At 37.3% G+C, this 21,715-nt stretch overlaps 1 protein-coding gene across 8 annotated transcripts in view; it reads left to right on the forward strand.

Annotated features, from left to right (window-relative positions):
• The window catches only part of MAST4 (microtubule associated serine/threonine kinase family member 4), a 296,868-nt gene that overhangs the window by 202,325 nt on the left and 72,828 nt on the right, over positions 1-21,715 (forward strand). For all 8 annotated transcript variants that reach the window (XM_032675468.1, XM_032675476.1, XM_032675472.1 and 5 more), the window contains one exon: positions 20,250-20,338. In XM_032675468.1, the coding sequence (XP_032531359.1) occupies positions 20,250-20,338 (89 nt within the window). The remainder of the gene's footprint in view (positions 1-20,249; positions 20,339-21,715) is intronic.

A 21,715-nucleotide genomic window follows, 5' to 3' on the forward strand; every position in this document is an offset into this window, starting at 1 on the left:
AACACTTTTTTTAAGTAAGATTACATGATATATTTTTTTTTTCTCACCTGAGGATTGGTGATTGGCTTTGTCCCTGGCCATTCTGCTGTGTTTTCATTGAACTGTTGTGTTTGGAGGCATGTACTCTCCATTTGTGATGTATGACTAATTGGAGAACATGAGTTCTGTTGGGAGATGCACTTCTATCTAGTTTTTCCTTGCTACTTGGTTGTGTCTCAGAAGTGCTATTCTGTCTTGCCAAATGTCAAAATATTATCATCTTTTGCAAGGCTTTGATTTCTACCTGTGGTAAAAATTTCAAAACAGAAAAATGAAACTTCTTCCTGTTTTCTTGTTTGATGGTTGGGTTTTGTTGGGGTTTTTTTGTTTTTTTTTTCCAGTTTGAAAATTGTTTCCTCAAATTACTACTTATGTGACCTCTTCAAATCTTATAAGAGTAAGTGGCTTTTTTTTTCCCTTTTCTGTAAAGGAAATACAAAACATACTAGAGTATATGAATATCCTAGGTTATTTTTTAAAATATGCAAATTGTTTGTGTGGGTCAGACTTAAGCATTTAACATTATCTACAAATTAATACCTTTTAACCATCACATGCTTCCTCCTTCTGATTCATAAATTATAAGGCAAGAAGAAACCAGTAGGATCACCTACTCTGACAGCCTACAGGAAATAAGACACAGAGTAATAGAGATTTAGTAATTTGACCCTCCCAGACAGGGTAACATGCTTCTTTAATCATTGGCAAGTTTGGCAAAATCTGAAACATTTGACACTTTTCTGGCCAACTTTCTTTTGTTTCTTGTTGTTCCCTAAGTGAGCTGTGTTTTACCACTACTAATTTATTGCTGATGCTATTGTCTCTCACACTAATCTTAGTAATGGCCTTGGAGACATTGCGCCAGTCTTTTTATAAACGTAAAAAAATGTTCATTATGTTCTTTGTGACTGTGACTGCCTGAATACAGTCCAGGGGTCACCAGATGGATATTAATAGAAGGAAATAATCTAGAGAGAGGTCCAAAGGACTCTCCGCATTTTCTGCCTCAGTTGGTTTGAAAAAATTAATTTCCCCTTTAAGTCATACTGAAGGAACAATGACATGGTGTTTTCTAAAAGACACCTGCCCCAGGAAGCTGGCTGACGGGCTGACAGCACAGCCTGGGTTCTGTGTGTTGTGAGAGTGCTTGCCCCAGGTTCCTGTAGGAATGTTGGATGTGTGTAAAGTCTTGGTGGGAGGAAGTCGTTTACTCTCTCACAGGTGGAATGGACTGTCTGAAAAGATGGAAGTCTGTGGGAGTTGTATGAAGGAATGTGTCCTGCTGAGGTGTTGCTGGAAGCCTGTAGTGCAGTGGGAGGCAAAAGTGCCCCATTGGTCTTGTTCATGGAGACTCTTACAAAGTTATCTGTAGAACTGTTCCCAGGTGTCACCTTGTAGGTAAATCAGATAATTACACGAAAAAAAAAGGTACAGGAATTAAGTAAAACAGATGCAGTACGGACAATCAGAAGACCAGAGTCCGGGAACTAAATCATCCTATATGTCAGGAACACTGAGTGCATATTAGAAATCTGGCACCCTAATGCAATGAATGACTTATTACTGAGTATTGTTTTAGTATGGGGGTACCATATGCATGTAGAATATTAGAATATCTGCCAGGTTTCAGATTATTTGAAGTTACAATTTAAGCACTTATTTTTTTTTTTTACACAAAGGTGTTGCTGTTCTAATATAAATATGCATATTAAACATGCATGTAACAGAAAATACAGAATTATAAAAGTCAGTGCAATTGCCCAATTTTATGGAAAAGATCGTACGATAAAAACCCACTTTATAGTTACAGACATTTTTAATGTTAGAAAAAGGACTAGAGTTTGAGAACTGTCTTGGAGTTCTGCCTTACACAGTTCCCTCTTTGAAGTCACAGTAGCAATGCACATAATGCTGCACAACCAAAAGCAAGGATGGAGACACAGTTTTCATTCTAGTTTTCATGTATGTTTACAAGTATTTCAACTGAACAGTTTGTACTGTTAAAAATATGGGATTTTTTTTTCTGCAAACTTTTTTTTATTTTATAAAACCACTTTTCTGATAGACATCAAGATTCTGTAAACATAAAAGTCATAAACCATGAATGGATAACTTCATTTGATGATAACCATCTTCGGGGCAAAGGCAGCAAATATTATTAATACAGCTATTCAAGATAAGTGAAGACAAGCCAATATAGGACTTCACTTGAAGTCCAAGTAGTTAAAAGAGAATTCATTGTAATATGATTTGATAGGAATGTGATGCTTCGTGTTCTTAGGATGAATTGTGAGCAGTATCAGATTTTTTGTTTTTAAGGCATTTGTTTTGTCTTTTTTTTTTGATAACTCCTGTTGTTCTACTAACGTTACCTTTATTAGGCAATAATATTTCAAGTTCTGTCAAAAGTGAGGGCTACTGTTACCTCATAAGAAACTTAGAGAACAAAGGATGTGAAGGTGAATTTGTTCCTGGCTTTATGACTTGGCTACTACTAGAAGAGAACTAGGATTTTTTGACCAGTGTCCCATTTTTTCCTTTTTCTTGAACCCTCTGACTGTGGTGTTCATAAGACATTTTCCAAACAAAAAGGAAGGCTATGGAAATGGTGGTTTTCTCCTTTCTGAACATCGATTCTTCAGTCTGTGATGCAAGTAGAAACCTTAAATTAGCTAATGGGCCAGATGAGTAGTGAGGTGATTACCCTTCCTGATGGCCAAAAAGTGTAGCACACCCTATTCTGTCACCTTACCTCATCCACACCCTCTTGTAACCTGTTGGAGATGTTTGTCTTGTCTATGTATTGAGCCTGGGTTTTTGGGCTTGTGTAAGCTCTTTTGAGTGGAGGCTGTCATTTGTTGTGCTCATATGATGTGGAGAACAATGAGGAGTCATAGCACAACTGCATATATAAGAAGTAATACTGCTTTTCTCCATTGGGCTCTTTTGCATGATGGACCAAGTGATTTTGTTCTTGAAAGGAGATGATGAGGGGTTTCCTTAGTTACGACAGATCTACTCTCAAAATACTTTTAGAAGTCTTAGAACAAAGCTGCCTACTATGTTTTTCAGAGTTTCTGCAAATTCACTTCATTGCAACCTAAAGGAGGAAGGCTTTAGTCTGAAATCATTGTACAGTGTTCAAGAACAGAGAGATCTAGTCATTATTTGTAGAAAACGAAGCTGCAGATTGTTTTTTTCACACATTTACTGCATTTTAATTTTAGAATAGAAAATGTGCAACGGTGTTAATGTACTTGGTGAGGTTAGTGGTTACCAAGGTTTTCAAGCAAGTGTCTAATGTATAATGTAGGATTAATTTCAGTTGATTCGATTTGTTTGAACTAAGCTGGAAGATACCCCGTACCCTTCTGGAACACTCTAAGACAGCGGTTTCTAAGCTTAAGGCTTAATGATTATTTTTTCCTTTCCTTCTCCCAGCACATTGAATTTATAAAATGACTACAGAACTATAATGAGTACTTCTTTTAATTTAAAATATTTTTATGTATCTTGAGGGTATGATTTAGTTCCTTGAATGTCTGACTTCTAATCTTTACTGTGGCCACCTGTTTACCTCAACAAATAGAGTGAACTTCTGTGCTTCTCTTAGCGTACTCAGTGGTGATACCCTTCTGAATTTTACCTACTTTTTATACTTGGCCTGTGATTTAATAAAATTTGATTTGTTAAATTAGACAGTTATGTATTGCTAAATTTAATCTCAAATCATCCTCATTTCACTTTCTTGTCAGAGATGGTATGTTCTCTTGAATGATAAATTGTATATACATAGTATGTAACAGACTTATTTCTGTTAGTTTGGGAAGTTTTCAGGAGCTTGATTCTACCAAAAGACATTGATTTTTAAATTAAGCATTGGTGGTGAAATGCTTGAGGTGACCAGGGTTTTGCTTAACCCAAATTCGCTGTCAACGTGATCACGCTTTTTCTTCAGTTAGCTTGTTGAGATATTGAAGAGCAACCCAGGACTGAAGAAAACACATTCAGTTGATTTGGGTTTCTGAATATTCAGTAAGTTTTTTCACAAGTGTGTGCTTGACTACCCTTATGCTTACTAAAAGCAGTGATCTCTAATGATCTCATGTGGTTGGCAGCCGAGATTCATCTGCAAAACAGCACTGTGCCCTGCAGCACTGTACTGGGGTGTGTGCTTAGCTCTGACTTGGAGATGATCATCATTTCCTGCAGCAGCTAGTTAGCCCAGTGCTTCATAGCCCAAGATGTGAAAAAATCGCTGCATGAGGTGGTATTGCTACAGGCATTTGGACTACTAAGGCTAGACTTGTAAAGGATATGACGGGTATCTTTGTATCACATTGCAGCATGATGCCTGTTTCCAACACCGATGACTGACATGTTTCTACCTTTTTACTCATGAAAAAGTGTGGTGGGAGACATTAGTGAATAGGTAGATCAGAATTTGCCCTTTAGAGAGAGTGACTATGTTATCTGTTTCAAAAATATGTCTAGTATAACATAGTGAGTATTCAGAACTTAAAAGCAGAATGTTATTTTCTGGAATTATTAACATAACTTGGTTTTGGAGCTCTGAGTGGGAAATGCTTCAGTGTCTATCTGCTAAACTAATATCAAACATATGAGTATCAGTAATGTAATGTTCAGTCCAGCTTCAGTCTTTCAGAGACTGTTGGGATTTCAGCAGATTTTAGTAGAATGATACTGTACCTGTCTTATGCTAGATAGATGAGAAGGTGCTACTCTTGTGTTTGAGTTTCCTTACTGAAGAAAATACCAATAAAGAAAAATTAAGAGAATGAGTTATGCTATTTCTCTGAAAAATATGAAGAAAAAAAGAATCTGAAACCTAATGAAACACTTTGGAAGGAAGAGATGATCAGATTGCATTTCTATTTCACCAAATTGTTGTATGCCAGTTTTCCAGTTAGAATCTTGGGTTTGGGTTTTTATAGGTCTTTTTTTTTAATATTTCAGTGTTTTTCCTGTATCAGCTAGATTCATGCTAGTCACAGTGAGGCAAGAGATTATATATTCCCATAAAAACAAGTCAGAACTATGTAATCAATTTAAGCTAGGTTGAGAAAACAATCAGTCACTTTTTAATTGGTCACACCCCCATATCTAGATTGAACTAGTTGTCCAGCCCTCCTGAACTGTATGCTACCATTACCTGCACAGACTTTATCGTGGTTTTGAAAGATTGAAAAATCATTTTTATTTAATGTTTAGTTATGGATTTATAGAAGGGAGATTGTTAAAAAGCATGTGATTATGTTAACATTGATTGATGTGAATGTTTTATCATTTAATTTCAAAGTGGTAGTTTCTACAGTTACGATTTGAAGAAAGCATAAATCCACAAATGTCTCTATTCTTTTATATGCAAGACATTTGGGGAAGTGGCTTTAGCGGACATTAATTTGTCTTTCAGAGGTATGCCTACATTTGGCTTTCAAGCTGAATGTAGTCTGTTTGAGATAATTTGTAGTGATTATTTGAAAAGCTGAGCTAGAGCCTTTGTTAATAGAAAATCTAATGTTTGATTAAACTACTGAACCAATTACAGGGACTTTTTTTCAAAAAATGGGAAATGAAGAATTAGTGTTCAAACTCTCAGCATGTTCTTCCTTACTACTGTGAGGGATAGAAGATCAACGAATACTGTGTAGTAGTTCTACTTGAACCTGTCTCCACTATGTCAAATGGACAGTGTGTGGAAGTTATGCCGAAGTGCATTTTCAGTGGAACAGAAACTACTGAGTTGGTCTTAAAGTGTAGATTCAGCTTTGGTTTCTTCATCCATGCTGCTTAAGATGACTGGTAATCTGCAAGACTGCTTTTGGTGATGGAATCACTGATGTTAATCTCAGAATAGTAATGATGACACTATAACCTTGTGGCAGTACAGCTTGCAGAAAACTGTGAAAAGTCTGGGGTTTACCTTGTCCATGTAAGAGTTACTTATTAGCGTAGTAATATATCTTAGAGGATCTGTGAAATGTGATGTGATGTAGTGGTACTTAAAGACATGGTTGAGGGAAGAGGGAAACTTACTCATTATGGATTCTATTTTTACTGTTTTAGTGACAATTTGAGTGTCTCTTAGGTCTAAATCCAAATGTAAGTAATAGGCACAAATTTTAGTTCAAAATAGTTGTGATCTGTGGAAGCAAAATGTGTGACTTGTTCAAATTAACCGCTTTTGTGTAATTAACCTTTTATAAACAGCAAGACTTGATGTAAAATCACCACCTGTAGGAGAGTTTCAACTCTTCACTGACAACTTTGAGACAAATTCCCTTTCTGATTTACTCCTCCGCGGTCCCAGACACTGCTACTTCACTGTGGAATTTTAACAGAAGTTTAAAAGTCATACAGATCTGTTCTTGCAGGATTATAAAATCTTGAGGTACTTTTAATTATTACTAATTAAATTTTAATTTAATTATTACTAATTAATTATTAATTACTTATGTATTACTAGAATGTTTGCAGGGATTGATGTATAAAGAAGAAAGGCTGTACACTGAATTGCACTCTTCAACTTTGTATGCATCCAAGACAGTTTGTTTTATTTGGAATTCATTACTGTTGTATAGATTTTAGCACTTTATTTTCTAATGTTCATGGATAGAAGTTAATTTTTGTCTGTTTTTAGATATTTAGGGTTCATGTTAAATTTCTCCATTGCCAAAATAGGGCTTGAAACATGAACTTCCAAGAAAAATTGTCAAACCACAAAGCAAAAAACTGAACCCCACAACAATAAAAGCCTACCCTCAAAGACTGAAAACTCTCAAGGCATTGTATGAATCCAGAAGACAGAACTTGAAGACTAACTGCAAGTACTATACTGTCCTACTTAACATTTGACAACACACTCACTTTGGTTTCCTCTCCTTTAGTTTGCCTCCAATTTTACTTGTATTGGAGCAGATATTGTTTAAACAGTTAAGTTTTAAAACAGATATTAACTTCATGTGTTCTGTCATTTGACAAGCAATATTTCCTGTTGCATCTCAGGTTGTTCTTGTTACTGTGAGTAGCACTGCTGGATCTGGCACCTAAAGCTATTGATCACAGGGGTTGTAGGCCGTCTTGGCTGTGGACAGTAAGTTAACTGATGTGTTCAAAACAAAATGTTAATTATAATTACCACTGCTTACTTTTTTTGTCTCTAGAGTGGATGTCGCTTTACTAGTCATTTTATGTGATACTTCATTCTTGACACACCAGGGTGAATTAAACAAATCTTTGTTGGAACTTGTTCCTATTCACACTATTAGCTCATAGCTATTTACACACTATAAATCATATCCTTGCTACATTTTCTTCCTTTTCTTCTTCTTCTACAGTGAATCACTGGCATTTGCTTTCATGAATCCTCTGTGACCTACTTCTGTTTGTGAGCAATTAGTACATTGGTGGTAAAATACTTCTTTCCTGGTATGGGTGTTTTTATGGGGCAAAGTATACACAAGATTTGTTTTCAAAAATTGCTTGTATACTCTGTGGTCTGTTTAGCCTTTTCTCTGTAATCTTGTTGGATACTGTATTGATGTATAGATTTAGGTCTGGTATAGAAAGTCCACTAGGTATAAAAGTTAACTTTAAATTTTCTTTTGGCCTTGTTTCTGTGTTGTTGGATTTTCATGAGAAAATAAGGTGTTATTGACCACTGAAGTGGTCAGGAGAGCTATAAATGAGAAATCAATCTCACGTGATTCTTGGTAAAGACGTACTATGAATAGACTTTGTGGACCAGATTCATTCATGAACGTACGTTTCACTTCATTAAAACTCTGCTTGAGACTTGTAGTATTGAATGTATACTATTTTGTTTTGTGTTGTTTGCTAGGATGATTCTTCTGATTTTCTAGTTTCACTCACCAGGTTTTCCCTAGGCATAACCATGTGGATGCATTTAAAGTTGTATTACGTTTTAGTTCTGCTGGGTCACCAGCGGTGGGAAAGAGTTTGGAGTATACCATTGCAGAGAAGAGAGATTCCCCTTTCCCAGGATAATGCATTGTCTCTTCTCAGAGCCTGTATGAAAGAACGCAACCCAGCATTATCATGTTTTGATCTCCAAAAAACTATGTTAGATAGTCTTAAGGGATTCTAAACTTGTGCACTATTTGTGATTCAGCAACTTGAATAGTTGAATCATTAAAGTGGCATGATGTGTCAAAAGGAAGGGAACGTTTGATGACATAATATGAACGCTTTATCAGTACTTTGTTTGCAATGGCCTAGATGATTTGTTTCTGACCTCACTGAGTAATCCAGTCACTTGAAAGATACACCACTGAAACTTTTTTTTAATACTGTGCCATACTATTTTTAATACTATGAATGTGTGTGTATATATAGTGTGGATCTGTCACAGCAAACTGAAACACAGAAGTCATTTGATTTTCTTGCCTTGTGTGGTGCTTGATGGTTAATCATTACCAAAAAAATAAAAAATAAAAATAGAGTGGATGTCAGAGGCCTTGTGTTGTCATCCCTGCTGATGACTATACCTGGAAATGTTTGAATTGCTTCACTAGAGATTATTCAGACGTTTCCAATTACCTCACTGTGACTTTGCAGCAAAGCAGTGTGATGATCTGCACGTGTAATAGGTTGTCTTCCTCAATAGGTGTACTGCCATATGGAGCTGAAGTTTGGTCCCAGACCTAGTCGACATGCTGGGTTTTATACAGGGATAATAATTTGAGCTGTAGCTAGCCAGTTAATTTTGCTGACACAGCTTTGTTAGTACACAATTGCAGTTGAAAAAGACAGATTGTATTTTCATGGTTCATTTTTGTTTCTATCTGGGAAAATCTGAACCAATAAAAGACTTTTATGCTATGGTGTAACCTTCTACATCAGTAGAAGGGAGAATATGCACTTGTAACTATACCAGTTTAGATACACAGCTAACTCTTGTAGATACTATATATTTAATAAAAGTTCGTGGGGAGAAAAAAAGATTGATGTAGTTTTGTACATGGTGCCAGCTCTGTGCCAGTGCATACTTCATTTTTATTCTGTTAAATTCATTAAATTTAAAAAAACCCAAACACATCAAAACCAAAACCAACAATTATGTCTGTTACATAAGCACAGTTTTAATCTGGGGAAAAAAGCTAGATCAGACATATCCATTGTTATATTGGGTATTTATTGTTTTCCTGTTAAAGGGATATAGCTGTGTTTGGGAACTCCAAGGGCAAATAGACTCTAATTTGTTATAACTTCATATGGCTGGGGAATGCCACCCTACTGGCTGCAGCTATATATATAGTGGACTCTTATGACTATGGAGTGTTTTGCCGCTTGCATTTTAGCATAACTTTGCAGATGTCTGGTTCCTACAGAACAAACAGCCTCTTCATGAAAGCCACCATAGCTGGCATTAATTGATGCTCTCTGCGGCAGGCTCGGCAGACACCAATAGCTGAATGGCCATAGTGAATGGGGTTTTTTTTCACCTTCCCCTGGGAAAATAATGCTTCTAGATGCTCTAATTATGATTTAATTAAAAAACTTTCGGTCAACTCTCAGGGGGAGGGATGGAGAATGTGGATCTCAGTAAAGAGAGGGGGGCCTGTTGTTTGCAAACTGAATTTCTGAACTGCAGTCAATGTGTGCTTACTCAAATGTGGGACACTGATGGTGCTGCCAGAGGTCTTGTGGGAACAGACGTCATTTTCAGGTTGAATGCCTTCCACTTAATTGTTCATATTCAGTCTCCTAGCCAGTAAAGGGCATAGTTTTCAAACACTCATATTTTGCCCTAAATAATGTTTTGTATTTTTACATGTTTTTTTCTGTATTTCCTTAAGTCCAGTGTATTAACTGCTTATGCATGACCGACTAATTATGTCCAAACAAAAGACAGTACAGAATATTAATTGCAAAATCTTTTTTGCTTGTATAGAAAGTGTGATGCTTTAGTTATATAATATTGCCTCTTCCCTTTTTTAAAACATAAGAAATGAAAGGGAGCAGGACTGTTTTTCCTGTTACTTGTATTGATTTCTTTAAAGAAAAGATGCAAACTTAGATTACGTTGTTTAAAATAAGGCATTTATTGCAAAATTTTGGCAACTCTCATATATATATGAAGAAAGAAGATAAACCTCGACAAATAATGCCAAATTGCAGTAGAAGGGATGAAGCTCATTTCCCTCATGTGTCAAATGCTCAGTAGACAACTGTGCTTCATCAGTGTAATGCTTTCCAATCTACGGATGTGTATCCTCACTTATGGTTCTCAAGAGGTTAAATAATAACTTTATGCTCTTACTGGGAGAGTGTGCCTGGTGGAGACTGTCCTCCTTAAATGCTTTTCCTTCCTTTGTTTTTCTGCCTGTCCAAGTGGGAATCCTGTGCAAGGAGGAGTGAAGGAATTCAGACTCTTATCCTACTGAGTTTGATCTGCTGTGTAGTTTTCCTTCAGTCAGGTGCATTGCACCTGTTCAACCCTGGAGTCTTTGGAAGTATTTACTAAAGATATAAAGACAAAACATTTAATCCACCATGTGCACCCTCTTAGTTTTGAGAGATTGAGAACTACTAGTTTCAACTAGGGAGGAAAGATGCAGTTTTGTCCTCTCTGGACTCACTACTCTTTTGAGTAAAAATGAATTGTTTCTATTTAATTATAGGAGAAAGGAGTTAGTTGTAGATATAAATTATTTTAGGGATTAAACCAGAAGAGAACTACTGGATTAGAAAGTAAACCCCTGTGAAATCTATCTACTTCAAGAAGCTCTTAATTCCTATCCTTGAATTTTAGGAGGTGATTAATTTAGTTGTACTACTTCAAGATTATTAGGAAAAAATAATTAGGCAGGTGCGTGGAAAAGAAAAAAAAAAAAGGAAAGCTTAAAACTGTCCTGAAAACACTGTGAAATAATGTAGGAAAAAATATTTCTAGGATCTTATCTTTTAGTGGCTTTTCTCCTGGGGTGAGTCTCTGGAGTGCAGTGCAAAGCAGACAGTGTTTCATGTAATAAAGGGTACTGTGTAGACTTTTGTTTTAATAGGCTTCTGATTCTTTTTTATGTGAGAGTAGCCTTGGCAACATTAGGTTTTCTGATGGGTGCAGACTCATCATTTCTGAGGTGTCCCCTAGACATCTACTGAGGAAGCAGACTTCCTAGGCTGGCTGCATGTAATTATGTGATAATTTCAAAATGTAGCAGAGTTTAACCCATTGAGACTTTACAAGTACTGATACCATGCACACAACTTTTAGCCAAGAGAACCTACTCTCCATGCTATTTGGAGAACGTGTTCAGTGCTATGAAGAGGTCTGTCTGGTTTATCATCCTGGCCCACTGATTCCTAGGTACGTGGTAAGTTATGAACAGTGGTACTCAGAGCTGTAATGCTTGGGAAAGCCACCAGCAAGGAAGAAACAAAGAAACCTAAGAGGAGGTAGGTCTAAGTGGAAAACAGAATGAGAAAGCTGGGGAGAAGGTGACAGGGTTTCACTGTGGTAGATAACTGGAAAAACAGGTCTTCAGTCTGTAGTTTGGAGACACTCCCAGGTTTTATCTAAATTCTGAACTCTACTGGCCTTTGTTTCAGCCAGAATTACAGAAAACTCAGGATATGTGCTTGGCTCCCTTGCAGTACTGAAGTGGCCTGGGGACTTGGCTGTGATTAGTCCTTGAGTCTGAATGGATAATGTTCAAAGGAAATATGGCTGGAACAGGACGCGTTTGTTTATTGGTTTAGTTTGGATTTTTTTGAAGGTCCTCACTGGGTAAAAGTTGCCGATAGATTGACTACTCTGTTCAGTGTGAGTGTGGAAAGGGCTGTTTGTTCCCCATCAGCTGGGAATGGAAAGGTGAGGAGGAGATCCTTCAGCTACCTCCTGTTCCATGTCTGACCTGCTTGTGTTGTGAGCAGCAGTGAGAGGGCACCACCCTAGCTTGCAAACTGGGGACAGAGCCAGTGGCAGGCATTGCCTATGACAGTGTCTGTGCTGTGGCCTGGCAGACAGCACTCCAGCCTGAGGTGGAGGGGAGGCTCCAGAGATAATGACATCCAACATCCTGATTCACCTCCATCTGCTCTCTGGTTTCTCCCAAGCTGTTAAGAACCAGCAATAGGGCAGAGTGAGAAACATCCTGCCCCCAGCCTGGCCTCTGCAGCTTGGTAGGAAATGTCTGGCTGCATCCTCTTAGCCCAGGAGATGCACCAGCAGGTTGTAGTCTGGAGTCAAAATCTGGAGTGATACAGGTTAATGTGAAGCTGCAGAGAATGGCCAGGAGCCCATCAAGACCTCTTTTGTGAACCTTCTGTCTGCCATTGGGTAGGCATGCCCTCTGGTAAATAGGGTATTTCCTGTCTAAGGCAAATAGTTTCTGCAGGGTTGTCTACTATGCAAGTCAAGGTGCTACTTCCTTTGGTTAACACCTCCAAAGGAACGACACTTTGATCTTAATAGCTGTGATGTATGACACTTTTTTTTTTTTTAAGATAGCACTTGTTAAATATTATAAACCCATCACAGTGGCTCCTGATAATTACTAATATTTTTTTTCTAGTTAGGCATTTCTACCCTTTTTTTGCATGTCCTGAATAATGTAGCATACAGATAATCAAACTTAGCAGTTATTTAGGCCAACACTGCATATTTTTCCTCTACTTCTGGTTCTGGCTTCCTAATTACCTTTCTATTTAGAATGAATAGTATTTGTGTGTCAAGGAGTTTAGTTAAATGTCTCGGTATGATTTCAAATGTACTGTTCACCTCATAACTTGGTCTATGTCCCTTCTCAGAACACAAACCAGAAATTCAAGAAGCAGTGGCATTTAAATGATCCCATTGTCATGTTCCCAATGGATTGTATGATATGAAGACACAAAATCAGTGTTTTGTGCATGATTAGCAGAATTGCACAGTGGGCTGGTTTATGATCCTGAGCATTCTCTTTGTCTGCACTCTTCTACCTGCTTACTTTGTATTATAGACTGAACTTGTGTGCAGCTATTTTATGAATATTGTACAAATATAGAATTAGTAGTTAGCTTAGTACTCTTTTTTCTTACGATAGAGATACTTAATTATGTAAATTAAAGTGAATCAGGTGTTTTATGAAGAATAAGGACAGATAGAAGTACACTATTTTAATTCTGTAGAAGAAATTCTGATTTCTTATAACTACTGATTTTTCTCCTATGTGAGAAGAAGAAAAATTATGGATTGAACTTACTTACAGTAAAAGTGAGCACAATCAGTGAAGTTGAATACTCTGCACACATCTAACTAGCAAGTTCAGTTGAGAAGGCATAATGAAGGATCAGTTTATTTGTGTTGTAATACTCTGAAGTGGTGGAAATTGAGAGGCCTTCTACAGTGTAAGAAGTCTTTGTAAAGATACCCTTCCTCAGGTCAGGCCATTTGAGATTTGGCAGATATTTTTGCAATGCTCTGATTTTTCCTGGTGGCTGTTTTTGTAATGTTGCTGTCTTGCATGCATTTGAATTCTTTAGATAGTTCATGGAGAAGGTGATTATGCATCCAGTTGATTGCACTTTTTTATTTTCGCTGTAGATTTCTTTTTTTAGAAATACAAAGAAGAAACCTGAGGTCTCTTCTTTTGTATAGTTGAGGAACGGTGAAGTTCTGATGGCATGGTGGTAGCTGGTGTTAATAGTAGGGAGAAAGGTGTTGGACGCACATTCTTGAGTACCTGGAGAGGACCCATAGCTTACTGCCCATGTTTACTTGGCCAATAACCAAAATTGACGCGTTTGCTGTAGTGTTGCAAAAATTCATGGCAAACCACCAAATGAGGGCTGCCAGCAGCTGCATTCTTCATCTTGGTGTGTTGTGTTCATTATGTTTTGACATTTTTTCAGACGAAAGCTAACCTTACTTAAGTTGACTAAACTTTAAATACAGAAGAGGAAAATCTGAATCCCTACATTACAACACATAAAATTTAAATCCTAGTACCCTATTTTTCCTATTTTGGTACAGACTAATGTAGAATAACTTGTCACAGAGAGCAAGATATATAGTAAATAGAATGTTTGATGCTGTGTGTGATATTTTAAGTGTAGAATTTTAGATAAGTGTCTTTATATAAATATATGTATGTGTTTTATGCACGTAAATATGAAGGTGTATATGTATATGCTTATATACCTATCTATATGCATGTAGCAGATTTGGAGAGTGTATATGCAGACATATAGCCTAGTACAAATATATCAGAAAATACTCCTAGATGATAATAAATGGATATAAGTGTGAAATACTGAAAACCTTTAAAAGAATGAGATGAAAATTATGGTTGATAGTCACGGTATATTTTACTTGCATTCAGATGGTTTGCAGATTTCTCTCGATGGCAGCACCTTAAAAATTTTAACTACTTCAGACTAGGAAATATCTCTCGAAACTGTAAACCTTTGCTTCCTTACTCTTTGGTCTTTCTTAGCTATAAGTCGGACCAGGGTAGCAGCGATTACCACTGGATGGACTCTGTTGATTTTCCCCATGTAACCCTAAGTCCACAGTATTCAGTGCTCATATTCTTGCACAGTTTGTTTTCTTCCATAAAGCAGTCTGGCATGCGCTGGTGTTAACTGCAGGCTGTCTTACTTTGACTTTCTAGGTCTGGAGATGCTTCATCAAATACAATCTTAAAGGCTGTTTTTGACAAGGGAGCTGCTGCAGCGTCAGTATCTCTCATCTCTTCATGACAGCTGGATTTTGCATTTGTTCCAGTTAATGTCCCACAGAACTTGTCTGGATTCTGAAGAGCTTGGAAATACTCACTGAAATGCTTTTTAATGCAAAAGGCTTCTTTAAAAGCAACAAACAAACAAACAAAAAGCCAAATCAAATCAAGCTAAATTCCATTTAAATGTTTTAATGTTTTTAAGTGCTATGGGCTGTGTTGCTTCTCCAATGTTGCTGAAGACAATAATTATGAAGGCATAGTTTAGCTAGCTTCATAACAAGTTAAATATAACTGAAATATAACTTAATTTAACTTTCTGTATAAACAAAGACCCACATCTCAAGTCTTGCTAGGGACAGCATGTTCCTGCTGAGGTAGTTTTCAACTATGCAGTTTTAACACCAGAGAAGTTATAACCACCTTTTCTGTCCCTAGAGCATTATGTGATGGCTGGTCTTGCGTTATTTGTCTCTCTTATGTCTACATAGAATCATAGAATATGCTGAGTTGGAAGGGACCCACAAGGATCATCGAGTCCAACTCTTGGCCCTGCACAGGACGACCCACAAGAGTCAAACCGTGTGCCTGAGAGTATTATCCAAACACTTCTTGAACTCTTCGGGCTTGGTGCTGTGACCATCTCCCTCAGGAGCCCATTCCAGTGCCCAGCTACTCTCTGGGGGAAGAACGTTTTCCTAATATCCAACCTAAACCTTCCCTAACACAACTTAAAGCCATTCCTTCAGCCCTGTCACTAGTCACCACAGAGAAGGGATCAGTGCCTGTCCCTCCTCTTCCTCTCACAAGGAGAGCTCCCCTCAGGCTCCTCCAGGCTGAACAGACCAAGTGACCTCAGCCACTCCTCATATGGTTCCCCTCAAGGCCCTTCACTGTCTTTGTTGCCCTTCCACCCTTCCACCTCTTCTGTGCTACCTATCCCTCCTGTAGAGCCTGTAACTGTCTAGCAGGGCTCCAGGACTCAAGTCACAGGTGTCATCCTGCTGGGTTTCACTTATGCCTCTGATGTCAGATCTCTGTGACGGGACTGAATCTTTGAGCTCCTGTTTGTTCCTCATGCTGGGTACATCAGTGTAGAAACATTTCAGATGTCATACTTTGTGGCCAACACCTTGTGAAGTATATTGAGGGGGATCCCATTAGTGCTTGTTTCTTCAAGTTTTGGCACACCATCCCATGGCTCATCACTGGCTGGTGATGTCTGTTTCCCCCTTCCAAGCTAGTTTAAAGTTCTTTTAGTGAGCCTCACTAACTCCTGTGCTAGAACTCCTTTTCCCTTCTGAGAAAGGTACATCCCATCAGGTGTCAGTAGATGAGGTGTTGAGTAGATCACCCCACGGTCAAAAAACCCAGGCTTTGCATTCTGAGTATGGCAATAACTTGATTTATTTGTGCTTGTATTAGCAAATAAAACCATTTGTTTGCAGCCTCTCTTAGAATGAGAGAAATCCTTTTTTCATCTTTACCTTGAGCTCGACTGCTATATATTACACTAATACCAAAATTAAGATGGTGTGTGCTCAGCATAGACTGATAAGGTGGTGAACTGTCATAATAGCTTACAGTCCAGATCCATCTTCATTACAAGTGTAAATATTAATAATTGAGAATGTTGAAATGTAATAATTAGAAATTATTAAAACAGATACTGTATTTCCCATGAAAAGCATGGCAAGTGGTAATACAGCCTGCTTTCCCTACTTTTTTTTGATAAATAAAATCAATTTATTTGCTCATCTATTGACCCTCATTCTGAGAAAGAAAATTCCATTTCAGTGCATGTCTCTCACAGTTTTTGCCTTTTCTTAATTACTCTGTCAGGAAACCTGCATTTAATATTTCAGCTCTGGATGAACTACTGTCTGTCCTAGAAGAGCTGTATTTCTGCTTCAACTTTTTATTCTATTTATTTTATTTATTCTATTTATTCTATTTAGTGTTTCCAAGAGCTTGTGGAGTGTAGCTCTATTTAAATGTCTGTACTAGTAGTTGTGTCTTATGCTTTGCTGATTTCAGTCTAGCAGTTCCCCTCATTTCTGCCCAAAGGTCTTTTGCCTGATAGGGGAAGAATTGTGGCTATTTAAGGAGCAAAGTAAGTAATCAAATTTTATGCAACAGGATTGCATCTTTCAGCAGCTGCTATTCACCCTTTGTTATAAAAGAAGTTCAGCACAAAGCAATATCTATGTAGTGTCTTCTACGTGTTTTATCACGAGTACTTCTCATGGGAAACATTGATTGTCTGTAGCGGCTGGAGAAGCGACTTGGAGTTATGGGCCTGATACTGGAGCTGGGGTTAAAGAAGAATTCCTCTGCAGTGAGATATGGTGAGAAGACAGGGTAGGGAGGAGAGGTGTGGGTGGGCAGGATTGTCCAGTGATGGAGAGTAGGAGGTAAGGAAGAACCTGTCGAGGGGGGGATTTGGGAAAAAATGAACTGGATTCCAAGATAAGGAGGAGTTCCGTTTGTCCAGGGCACTGCTGATATGGTATAATGTCAACTAGTTCAGATAGGTAGTCATCCAGGACAAATAGAGTCCAGGGAGGATATTCCTGGGGCAGAGAAGGAAGCAAAGGGCACCAAATATAAATTTTCTGTTCTGTTCAAGTTTTGCATGCACCCCAAAGTTTAGTTATTACACCTGACTGGATTTTTTTGTTCCTTGTTCTCCCTGCTCTCTTATTCTTCTTGGAAAAAGAAGTTTTTCTTTCTCCTTCCCCCCCCCCCCCCCCAGTGTTCTAAACCCTGCACCTTACCTGCTGCCTGGCTTACTAGTCTCTTCTTTGCATGCAACTTGATCACGACATGAAATCCAAGGGTGTATTTTGAGGGCTAGCACTCTGTGGTTTACCAAGGTTTATGTTTCCCTAAGTTACAATTCCTGTAGAGTGTTCCTGCAGTGCTATAACTTTCCTGCAGACAAAGAGGCTTTATTTCAGGGCTGCCTCTTATCAATTGCTTTATCTTGTCAGATTTGAATGGGAGAAGAATAGTTTTATGAAGACAATAGAAGAGGAAAGTTACTTGATGTGATCAGAGATCTAGAAAAAAAACAATTTTGCCTGCAAAATGGTTTTGACTTCTGAGATTCTTTTGTATACGGAAGATTTCTGTTTTAAGGCTAAATACAGTTCAGTAAATAACACTTTGATACTTCCTTAGAGCCACCCTGCTTCCCATTTGTGGTGTTCTGGCAGCTTAGATCATCTTTCAGGTTCCCTGAAGTTTATTTTTTTTCATCCACAAAATGCCTCTTCTATAATAGTATTTTTGGGAAGGAATTGTGTTTTACAGATTACACAGAATGGATAACATTGTTTCAAAATCTTTGTGAAACACTGTTGAAAAACAAAGCCTTCAGTGAGAGCTCTAGGATGAATTTGTCTTCTAATGCAGGGAGTTGTGTCTTACCTTACTGGTAAGACAAATAGAGTAGACTACTTATCTTTTATTTTTTATTTCTCAGTAGAACATTTTATTTGAGCATGACAAGATAAATTCTCCATGTAGCTGCAGCCACATCTGAGCAAATAGCAACGGTTTTTTTCCTATATGGCAGTTGGGGGGAAGATTTCTCATTATTTGAGAGTTTTAAGTTTAAGGTAATACCATCATGCTCCCCAGAAATAGTTCTTAAAAATCCACACCCTCCAAAAATTAAAGATAAGTTGAATAAGATGTCTTTGATAATGATTTGTGCAATAATGTATTGCACCTTCACCTGAAGAATGTAAAGTTTGAATATTAGTGTAAAAGTGAATACAAGGAATTATTTACATAAGAAATTCTGGCAAAAGTGATAAAAGTCTCTACAAGGAAGGGCAAATGATAAGTAAGGGCAAGGAATCATCCCTGTAGCCAAGTCTGTGAAGGATACCTAAAATTTGTGTGCTTAAAAATGTGTTTCATTCTTCTGACAGGAGATGTGGCGGTTCTTTAAGACCCAAACTTTAGCTGTGCAAAACTGCTTTAAAGTCACCTAATGGGGTCTCTTAACCACAGCTTGCACCACAGATGTAGTGATACCATCACATCATCTAAATGTAAATATTGGAATAATTTTGTGCATTCTTTTCTTACATGGGTCTACAGTAATGATACACTCATGGGTTAAATAATTAATTAATTGAATAAAATAATTAAGTAATATGGCACGACTTTGTGCAATGTGCAAATGAACTTTGCATTAACCCTTTAAAGAGTTGGGAATGGCACTCTTGCTGCTTCACAAAACATTTTCCAAAGGGAGAGTGATCTTAAAGTTCGACTTGAAAAAGTATTGTAGATGTCTTCTGTATTGCTTTCATACTCAACTTTTTATCTTTTTCTTTATTTTTCTTGTTTTCAGTATTACTTTGGATTACTTTAGCATCTGTTTTTTTTAACTGTTTTTGCTATTAAACTCTGTCCCTTCTTTTGCACTTTATTCAACTTATACCACATAAAAACTAATCAGTCTTGCTTTCTGGCTCTTACACAGAGATCATAGTGTTACAAAATTCATCTTTTGAGACATCTACAGTTGTGATCTGAATCTGCTTCCGTTGGAACCTGCTCTGATAATGAAATGGCTTTAGTAGTTTGGGGGTTTTTTTAAACCTTTACAGAAAAATTTTGATTGCAGTGCTGTAAACATTAGCATATGCACTTCAGTTTATACACAGCTAAGGTCTCTGACTTCAGGATAATATTTTCCTTCTGCATGAATGATGGAGTATTGGGGATTTATGTTTGTGAGAATATTCTTTATGGTAGAGAAGGGGAAAAAGAAAAACACATCTGCCAACAAACATATAAAAACTGTATGATGTATTTAAGAAAAGTGCCTCCTTTCCCAAGTTTAATAGATGTGTTAATTTACTGTTTATCTCATGTAATGATCTTGTGATATGGGAAATTAGTGGCTTTGTAGATGAAAAGTGTATGAGTAAAAAAATGCATTCATCTTTCTAGGCATCATCTATTCCATTGAGAAAAGGCATAGATGATGTGAAACTTATCTCAGTAATTAGATTTATAATTATCATTCTCAGATTGATAAATCTTGCTCTCTCTGGCATGTGATTTCAAGCTACAGTTAATGGAACAGAAATAGCTTTAGTCGTTGGTGATTGTAAGCTTGAGACCATGTTTCATATTGTTTATTTTTATATTCTGTAAAAAGTGTATGGCAGGGAAATAAGCTGTAGTCAGAGAAGAACATTTTGTTAATGACTCTACAGGGGAATGCTGATCTTTGCATAGAACAACAAATGTGCAGGCCTGAAAAGTATCAATGGTATATTTTTTTTGGAAACTGCTGCATTTGTCATTATGCAGTATGATTGTAGACTTCCTGGACATGCCTACAAAATCAACAGTAGCTCTGTTTTTTTAATAGGAAACTGGGAAGTCAAGGAACACAGTAGCAGAATCTCAAAACACCCATGTGTGTTATGTCCTATATTTTTGATGCTAATGTCTTCTTTCCTTTCTTTTTGCCCACAGCTGCAGAACAAGTAACAGGAAGAGTTTGATGGGCAGTAGTCAGTCTCCAGCTCTTCCTCGGCCTCATTCACCGCTCTCGGCTCATACAGGTGATTTCATAAGTATCCTGCTACTGCTGTTATAAAATTCTTAGAATGTCTGTATAAGTAAAGAAAAACAGACTCTACTCTTCTTTCCCCTGCTTGTAATAGCAAAAAGTTGCACATCTTTCCATCCATACTTCTGTTTTGTATTTAGATCCATAAATCCTATGTTACAGTCAGAAGCAGTCCAAAAATATATAACATGGATCACATAGCTATTTTTATTTCCCCACCTTGCATTCTGATAATTTTTCTCTTCCCCCCATCACTCCATTTCTTGTAGCTTGCACTGCATGTTGAAGATAGTATTGGTGAGCAGCATGTTAATTCTATTTCTGTTGCTTTTGCTCCCTAGGATTTATAGTGTGAGGCATTTTGCTGGTAATTTCTGTACTTCACTTTGCATGGCAATAAATTGATGATCATTTTCTTCTAAAGCACCTAAATCACTTGAAGATTGAATGAATGCCCATAAATAAATACTTTATTGATAATAATTGTCTTAATTTTAAAAAAAGGAACATTTTTAGCATGTCAAAACTAATTTCCTTAAAGGTTTATTATCGCCTTATATTTTTGGGGCATTGGCTGTAACTACATGCCAAAATGAAAGTGCTGCACCAGTCCTTGTGTAGTCAATGACACTGAATACTTTGGAAAACTGCTCTCAGGTGGATACTAAATGAGGATATGCAGAGTTTCACATGAATTTTGGAAGAGGGTGTTGAGCTTATTAAGGCATCTCCAGTTTTCTTGTTGGAGCAACATTGTTAGAGAAAATATAGTGGTGATTTTCACTCTGAGCAGCAGCTGTCACAACTAGTAATCCAGTCAACATGAAGATTTATGAAGAGTTCAAGGCAGCATTTAAAGAGCATTTAAAACAGATAAAGAAAAACAAGATGCATACTCTTTTAAAACTGAAAAATTAAATGTTGGAATATTTGGGATCCCTCTTTGGGTCTCCCAAGTGCAGAAATTGCCATTTGGAAGAGAAGATCTATGGTTACCGTAGAAGGTGTCTTTAGTTGTGCTATGCTAACTTGATGAAAGCAATAACAATGCTTACTCCGAGAACTGGCATGTCTGATGCTATGAGTCGCTATACCACCTGTTTGGAAACTGCTACCTTGGACCTAATAGGCTTCAGAAGTATGCTCTGACCAGCACATGTTACGTGGGATCTGGATATAAATTGTGTATTTGATATATTGAAGAGCTCTTATCTGGCAGTGGACTTGAGCTTTCAGTTTTGAATTGATTTCTCAGACAGTAAGAGGGGAATAATGTTGCTGATGGCACAGCTGTTGTAAAGTGGCTCTGAAGGTGGAAAACCAATAAGTAAAGGGACATGTTAAGTGTAAGCAGTTCTTTTCCATAAAC

This window comes from Chiroxiphia lanceolata, chromosome Z (assembly GCF_009829145.1).
Source record: "Chiroxiphia lanceolata isolate bChiLan1 chromosome Z, bChiLan1.pri, whole genome shotgun sequence".
Lineage (NCBI taxonomy): Eukaryota > Metazoa > Chordata > Aves > Passeriformes > Pipridae > Chiroxiphia > Chiroxiphia lanceolata.